Source organism: Monopterus albus, unplaced genomic scaffold (assembly GCF_001952655.1).
Source record: "Monopterus albus unplaced genomic scaffold, M_albus_1.0 scaffold150.1, whole genome shotgun sequence".
NCBI classification, from domain to species: domain Eukaryota; kingdom Metazoa; phylum Chordata; class Actinopteri; order Synbranchiformes; family Synbranchidae; genus Monopterus; species Monopterus albus.
The window spans coordinates 837,869-846,521 of NW_018128030.1; the positions used below are offsets into that span (position 1 = coordinate 837,869).

The 8,653-nt window shown below is 41.9% G+C and overlaps 1 protein-coding gene across 1 annotated transcript in view; it reads left to right on the plus strand.

Moving 5' to 3' along the window:
* Positions 1-1,491: 1,491 nt before the first annotated feature.
* arhgap42b (Rho GTPase activating protein 42b) overlaps positions 1,492-8,653 on the plus strand; it is a 59,361-nt gene continuing 52,199 nt past the window's right edge. The window contains exons 1-2 of the mRNA XM_020614761.1: positions 1,492-1,574; positions 1,746-2,132. Coding sequence (XP_020470417.1) covers positions 1,979-2,132 — 154 coding nt within the window. The 5' untranslated portion in view covers positions 1,492-1,574; positions 1,746-1,978. The remainder of the gene's footprint in view (positions 1,575-1,745; positions 2,133-8,653) is intronic.

Consider the following 8,653-nt stretch of genomic DNA (forward strand, 5'->3'; position numbering starts at 1 on the left):
TTTTATTCAGTTTGTATTACCAGATTTTAAAAGTTACCACTGAAAATGTGTATGTTGCTAATTCCTCAAGTGCAGCCAGAGGCCAGTCTTTGTTTCTTCTGATGTTCCTGGCTGGGATTAAATAAGCAGCACAGCCAAAGTTAGCTAAAGAAGGCACTGTCTCATTTTTACACAAAATAAACAGTTTGATCAATAACTATGTATGACTTATTATTTCATAGAACTAGGGGTTTGATTAGCTTTTTACATGTATTTCAAATGTGCCACCCCTCTGAGTGTGTGCCCCAGCCTGGCCACCCCGTCCAAAGGTTTCTAGATCTGATCAGAGGTGAGACATAGTCCAACCAGAGATGATAAAAGGTGGTGATATTTCATCAGCAATGCAGATACCTAAGAAACTTCTTACACAGTGGTAGGGTTGTAGACCTTTCTTATTCAGTTATAGGACACACAGGAAACATCCTTTAAGCCGACTTATTTTGTTGAATTCATAATGTCGCTGGGCTCCCTGGGGTGAAGCGGGACATGCTTGTTAAACCCCTGAGGAAATGTTCTTAGGATGCTGCTTAAATAATTTCACCTGACTAGATGAAACATTGAGGCATGACTGTCATATAGCTAGTTAATGATAGTAAGTGATAATAAACAATCTGTTTTGAAAATGCAGCTTGACCTTAGTCCCAGTGGCTGTTGCTGGAATGTGATGTTAACAAACAGTAACAACTCGGCTGCAGCCACATGATGCTGCCCAGGAAGGTTATCGGTCTCAGGTGATTTATCTCTCTGCTACCTACAGTCAGAACATCTACCTTATTAGGAAACAGTTGCTGGTTAGTCATCAGAGAAGGGTGGTACTAGTCTGCCTTCCAAATGGCACGGGGCTAAAGCTTATCACCACTCACAGAGCGTATGGTCTGCCCTTGATAGTGAAGCATTCAATTATTAATGCATTTTCATCAATGCGTGTTGGTTCTAGCCAACGCTGCAACATCCGCCTCTCCATGGAGATTGTTTTTACACTTTGCCCAAAGATAAAGCCTCTTCCTGACCCGACCCCCCCGATGCTGTAAAACACCAGAAAGAGACTGGCGCCCCTGGAGACAGAGCCTCTGCTTCATGCCTACCAAAATACTCATTTGGCTTGTGACATCATTATCACCATCCTTCCCTGTTGCATGAATAAAATGTGACAAATCCCTCTGACTCCAATTAGGCTCTGGTTTAATTACTTCCATTTACCAAGGTATTAATTCAGATGCTTTTCCTCCAGCCCTTTAGTAATTCCAGTATGATGCACTGTCACACATAATTTCTGCACAGAACACAGTTCACAACTTGAAAAAGTAAGTCCACTGGCATCAGATGTGGCAGAACTGCAGCTCAGAAGGTAAAACAGACTTAATTGTGTTAACTTTGGATGTGAGGCAGAAACAAAGTTTGTCACACAGTTCAGCCAATAACAGCCTATCTGGCAGGTCAAAGCTCCACCAAACCAGCATAATGATGACGACCTAAAGCTGGCTTCTCCACATCCTGGCCACTATTTTCACCTTGTGCGCGTTTTGTATTTTTGGGTTAGTAGCTTTTTGTATTTGCAAAGGAAAAAATCTTATTCAGTTTCAGCCTGGCAACGTATTCCATTTCCTTGAGTCATTTAAAATCCATGGGAGTGAAATTCTGCTTAGGTGGATTAACGTGGCGAATAAGATCGAGTTCTTTATTAGACTTTCTGTTCTGAGTTGCAGACGACCGAGTCTTTGGCTGCAGATCCGGTGCAAACCGTCCAAAACTAACCAGCAGGAGTCACACGACCGCTGTGATGGAGGACAGTGGAGAAAACCTAAGCGGAAGTGAGAAACTAACCGGAGCAGGAAAACTTTTGGGGGGGAACCTGGAGACGGCTGCATTACATCGGAACTGCGTGATGAAAAGCAAAGGCTTTTGTAATCGGAGTTGCAAAGTGTGAAAAGCAGCTGTGATGGGACTCCCCACTTTGGAGTTCAGTGACTCTTTCCTGGACAGTCCGGACTTCAGAGAGCGTCTCAAATGCCACGAAATAGAGCTGGAGCGAACAAATAAGTTCATCAAAGAGCTCATCAAGGATGGGAACATGCTGATCAGTGCGCTCCGCAGTAAGTAGCCTAACGTGGCCTTTTCGCTCCTGCGGCTGCACAAATAAGCTTTAATAACTGTAATACCACAAACCCGCGGGCGACTTGTAATTAAAGGATGCGTGTGCGCGTGTGTGCGTGTGTGGCTGGCCCAGTCCTCTTTGCCTCTGGCCGCTGGGGGAGCCTGTAAAACTGTGGTCTCCCAATGGAAAACGTTCAAATTGAACAGCTTAGTCTACACACTATGATTCCAGGACGTTTGTTTGCCTTTTGTCTGCCTGTATATGCTTGAATTAAAAAAAAAGCCTAGAATAAGACCAGACTCTCTAATACCTAATCAGAATAACACAAGCAAACATATGGAAATCGTTAGTACAGAAGAGGAATTCCGTTTAACTCTGTTAATGAAGATGTTTTCGCTTTCAAGGCACCAATCAGAAGCAGAGACTGTCTTTAGTGACTGCATGAATGAGTGTCCTCTCAAATCCCACCATTCCTGTTCTGCTGGGTCCCTGTAGGGGAGAGATGTTTGGTCTGTTAGTGCCTCTCAAATGGAGAAAGACTTGGAAAACAGGACTAATAAATATGAAAAACATTTCTCTTGGAATAGGAAGGCCACAGCACCCACTAAACCACCACTCTGGACTAATAAATAATTTTAAAAGTTCAACCTGGAATGGTCCTGTCAACCACTGCCCTGGCAAATCAGATTCTTTTCACGCTTGCACTCTTTTCCTCACAGTACGTGCACTGTACAGGACACCAGTGTACTGTAAGTCACCAGGGTGCCACGAGTGAGTAGGCATATTGGTAGAGGTGCAATATTGAATTTCTTTCATGACAAAATCAAATATATACATGGTATTCAGCTTCGGAGACGCTGCATTACTAGTTTGTGCTGTATGTGACTGTGTTAACATACGTGAATTGCTTCTGTGCCTGAGATGTGTGTTTCACAGTATCGTACCATGTGAGCGGAAACCGTGATATGTCCATCTTGTTGTGTAGCGAGCACTGAGCCCAGTTATAATCAAGCATAACCATAAATGATACTCTGCAGCAACTCTCCAATGACCAATCAGGGACATCTTATAAAAGGGGCAACATTTCTTCAGAAGCCAGTTTGGCATTTTAGAGTTTCACTATGATGGGAAGGTGAGTGGGCACGGAAAACAGCACAGTAAACCAGTTAGAAACATGGGTGAATGTTGTGCACTTTGCTAAATGTCCTCATTTGCCCCCGTGGCGCGTCTCCCTCAGCTGCTCTGGTTAGACAGTGACCTTCTGGGTAGTGTGTTGTAGCTGTTTATAGTACTTTGGGTGCATTTGATATCAATAAAACCGGTGAGCAGCACATAGCGTTTGGATCGATACTGCTGTATTTCAAAGGATCTGTAGGGCAGCTTAAGTCCAGTCCTACAGGAAACCTGTTCTGTCAGTGGGCAGGGCACCGCAGGTGGACAGGCAGTGAGGGCAGCAGGATGTCAGAGGTCCATGCAGAGTTTAATACCAAACACCACCTTAACACTGCAGGATGAACTGTTTATAAGACGATGATAAGCAACACTTTGAGACTGATTTCTTTTGTTTGGGTTATTGGTTAAGGAAAATACCTAAGACCCTGTTGGATGTCCACCCCCCACCCCTCTGTGTCCCACACTCCAGTCTCTTGCAAAATTAAAAGTAAATATAGAGGAATGTTAATAAATTAATGATGAACTTTGATGTGAAATCTGTTGGACCAAACTGTAGAGCTGTTTGGAAAGAATTTCAGGAGTGGGTCAGTCCTTTAACTGGAAATCCCAGTTGGGTGGAGTGACAGACCAGGAAGTCGAGAGACAGAGGTAAGTAAATGTTGGTCTTTAACTTGGGACACTGCCGGGGTTTATGACCTGTCAGGAGACCTTTAATGGACCCTTTTTAAAATCTTCATGTCTTCCTGTGTTGACTTTTATGTTAATACATTACCTGTAAACTGGTCAATAAGGAAACCACACTGAGAAGTTTCTAGCATGTGTATCACTGCAGTACTGTGCATGTGTGGGGAAGTTGGTCACATGTATGTAAAATAGTGTATATTAGGGCTGTGCATTGATTGAAAATATTGTGGTTTTTCTTTCCCAAGAACCACTTGAACAAGTACAAACTACATTTCAGAGCCAAGAAGAACAGGAAGCCTCTGTATTATAAACAACAACAAAAATAACTTTGCACATCGTCTTTGAGGTTCAAAACAGTTTAACATTTTACAGTTAACTGTTTTAGGGTGTTGTACCCCGTACTTTTTACCGTACTGACTCTGAGAGACGAGACAGTCCAAGTAACTTCAAAACAGTGCTGATTTATTCAAAGGATCACAGGTAAAATTAACATTACACACTCAGGTATCTTGCACCTCCAAACGGCACGCAGGCAGATGTAAGATGAAAGACCCTGAACCCACCAGGCCTATACATTATATCCCCTCGGTTGGGCTAGCCCCATACTACACAGAAACGTCAACCGAGACGTCTCTCTTACCAGCTTTGCAGCTGGTCATAGCAGTAGTCAAAACATGAAGCAAATCAATGTGTGTGTGTCTGTTGATTAAGTGGTGTGTAGCTAAAAACATTCTCACAGACTTCTAGTAACATGTCGTGACTTAAACATAAGAACATATTATGGCTAAGGCTACAGTTATACACGTCGTAATAATAATATTAAACCCCCTGTCTGCTGACAGTCATCAACTCTTCTCTCTAGTTATCCTTGACCAGATGTACCCTGTAGAAACTCATAAGCATGACTAAGCATTTAACAGTCTAACTAGACATCCTGTCTCCACTAAACATTTCTAATACATAAAGTATCTATCCAATATCTATCTGACTAAAAATACCTAACAAGGGTAAGAAACACGGCGCTCAGCCAAAGGCAGAATTCAAGAGGAGAAGGTGAATCTGGGGTGTTATAGTCCAGGACACAAAATGCCTGTAGGTCTACGAAAGCAAGTCTTCAAAAAGTGTTCTTTTGTTTAATGTTAACAGTTCAGTGTTTGTAATGTGAACGTCTTTGCACTACGGAGGTTGAAGAGCAAATATTTTAAATGCTTTAGCAACTAAGGGACTTACTCAACCTTTACCTTGAGCTAGCACCTCTCTTTTAAAGGATGATGTGGCCTGAGAGTGACAACAGCCTTTCACAACAACACTGTGGTTGCAGGTGTGGAATATGTACTAGCCTACGCAAGCACGGTGGCTGTCCGCTAGGGCTGCCCCCTAATAGTTGGATAGTCGAGTCATTAGTCAAGAGACCTACCAGTCGACTATTTAGTACTATCAGGTCTATTTAGGAAATTGCCAAACAAGTAGAAAAGGAAAACAAAACCCACTAGGACAAGCCACATAAAGGTGAAATTTGTACTTTATTAGATGTGTTTTTAAACATTTCGATGAGGAATAGTAAATAAGACGAACCATTCACAGTGCAAGCTGGCACACATCACATGGTTAACTGACAGGAGAAGCTTAAACTAGGCTATATCCATGTCTCAGAAGACAAAAATTGCCTATAAGAGCATTGTTTCAACAGAAATACAAGTGTGCTGCCTGTCTTGTTATTCCGACAAGTCCATATGGCGGCCCAGTGTTGTGTTGAGTTTATTCACCACTGTAAAATTTGCTGCTCTGCTGTCAACATGACGTTGACACATGTTTGAGGAAGGAGACGGTGTTCGTAAAGTGCATTGTATGATTTGAGTGGCAGGAGACTGTGATTGCAGTTAGGAGATCATTTTGTTGGTTTCATCAACCATATTAAAGTTCAGTCACTGTAAAGTCAATGTGCGATGCAGGCACCGGGTTCTTACAAGTGGCTGTATTCAAGTTAACTCTGCTGCAGCTGTGCTCGTTTACATCATCAGTGGTGGTAGGTGCACTGCTAAACTGAAAAACGGTGGTACTGTAATATTTTGAGCACCTGGTTGTAATTTGTGACAGGTTTAAAGATACATATCCCCCCGTGGTAAATAACAACTGCTGACTTTTATTAATCCGTCCACTTGACTGCAGTGATTGATTACACTAAAGGCACTAATTATCCCTTTGAGTAGAGTGGGGGAAATCACAGATAATTAGCTAAGTCTGTTTACAAGCATGTGGACAGGTAGCCATCATTGGAGTCTTATGTTGTGTAGTTTAAAGTTATCTGGTAACATTCAAATTGTGAGAGAGTGTGGCTAACATAGGAAACCATAAGTTAGAACCAAAGTTAATACCAGTCTTCTCTGCAAGAAATCAAAATGCATATTTGTCAAAGTGGCACCCCACTGCTTTAAGTTACAAAGCTTAGTAGAGACAGAGTTTCCACAAAATAAAAGTTCAACTTCTCTCTAGAACTTCAAGTTTACATTTTTGGATGATAAGTTAGTATTTTAAGACTTAATATTGCTTCTTCAATTTTTGTTTTATAATTCTAGCAGGCCTGCAATTTTATCAAACAGTAGGTAGAAAATCCCACATGGGACGTGCCCACAAAAAGTAGACCTGTAAGTCCAGTATTCATTAACTCTTTAAATGGGGCTTGACTGCCCTGGTCCCAAGAACAATGTTTCAGACTTTTTGGCTTGTTACATGTTTGGCCTTTTCCACCAAGAGAGCGGCCATTATACAGTTTGGTCTGAAGGACAAGCTTTACAACATACTGTCATAAGACTATGGGTGTTGTCACAAGTACTATTAAATCCGGTCCAATCTGTACCTGTATTTTTGTGTCCCAGGTATATTATGGTCCAAGCCTGGTCCAAGTCCTGTATTTTTGTGTCCCAGGTATATTACATTTTTGTTATAGAACATACACAACATGGATCACATTTTAATGACACTGAGAAATGTGTTTGGAAAACTCCATTAAGGCACTCGGCTGGTCCCAGTGCACTGAACGAATCCTCAGAGACCTGTTCAAACTCAGGCAGCCTCTGGGCAATGGCATGTGTCCTTCACACATAATTTGTATTCATTTGTACTCATTTGTAAAACAAGGAGCCAACTGCTTCTTCCTTGCTCACAGTGGCAGCAGGTATGCCATGCACTTCCTCCGGATGTCTGGTGTTTAGTCCTGGAGCTTCAATTTTCTGCGAAACCTAAGTTGTAATAGTCAAGGTGTACTGTGCATTTGGATGTTGTTTCTCTAAAACACATTTCTTAATGTTTTAACATTTCAAATAAACGTTAATTTTCATAAGATTTAATAGACCCAGCTAGATTAATTCAGGCTAAAGTGGAAGACAGACATTATTATGTTAGCTGAGGGTGTCACTCTGCCACCACCCTGTGCCCACTCTTGTTCACCGGCTTCATCACCAGGATACACGCAGTAATGAATGGCTGACATGATTAGACATTGGTATTATAACAACTGCAGTATTTAGCCAGTATTGGTGTAAATGGCATCTTTACTTGTCCCAGCTATGAGTGCATATTGTTCAGGTATTCATGCTACTAAATATATCTGTAATTGGTGACTGCTGTTTTATTAAATAAAAACCTAGACTAGAGTGAGTGTTTGTTTGTCTGAGGACAGATGATGCTCCCGAGGCTCAGCCACAGGAAATGTCCTGTAAACATGCTTGTATAACCATCCCCCATCCTCCCTCAGATAGAATTTGGCTTGACTTCATTCTGCTTCGGAGTGTGGGTGTGTGTATGTGTACTCTGTGTGTGTCTGTCGGACTGTGACTGTAAAACAGGCCGTGTGTTGCAGGATTAGACCGTTTATAATGTATTGCTGCTGCTTTGACTACTTTGATGAATTCAAACTCATGTAATGGAAATGAAATACAGGAGTACTTTATGTGACTTGTGTAGCAATGGAGCCGAGCGAAGCGGTGAGCACAGCTCATGCAGCACTACAAGGGACTCGGCTGTTTTTGTGGGCAGATTTTGATAAAAGGATTAGACGTTGTGTTCCTAAAAGCTGCTTCTTCTCAGAATGTGAACGGAAATGTGTTAGACGTAGGTCTGTTCAGAAGCAGTCTGTTGTTGTCTGTCAGTCAAAGTGATTGTCACACTGAGCACGCCTGGCATTGCATGCAGGTGCTTTTGCTGCCTCTTCAGAATGAAAGGGATAAGGTAGCATAGCATATAGCATAGTGTTTTTCCTCCACAACATTATAAATTCACTCATTCAATGTATATGAAATGCATTGTTGTCCAGGTTATTGGACGTCATTATATTCTAATATTAACCGTGTGACGATGGCAAAGACTGTTCGGTGTTCATTTCCTTTTACCTAAGTAGTACGTCTACCAAAAATGCAAACCTACTATGAGTCATGTTGTCTTGCAGTAATTTTGCTCTGTTAATCACATGATTTTATGTAGGTTGCCTTTTTAAAAACAACTCATGCAGATTTGGCAGGCAAACAATGTGAGTCTGCTATACAATGTCATGAATAAAAGATAGAATGGTGAATGTCCATGTCAGCCTAGCCTACGCGGATGCTAAACTCAGATTTGGATGGCACTGTAAAGATTCTGGAGCGCCTGGCCCCATGGGTTGCCAAG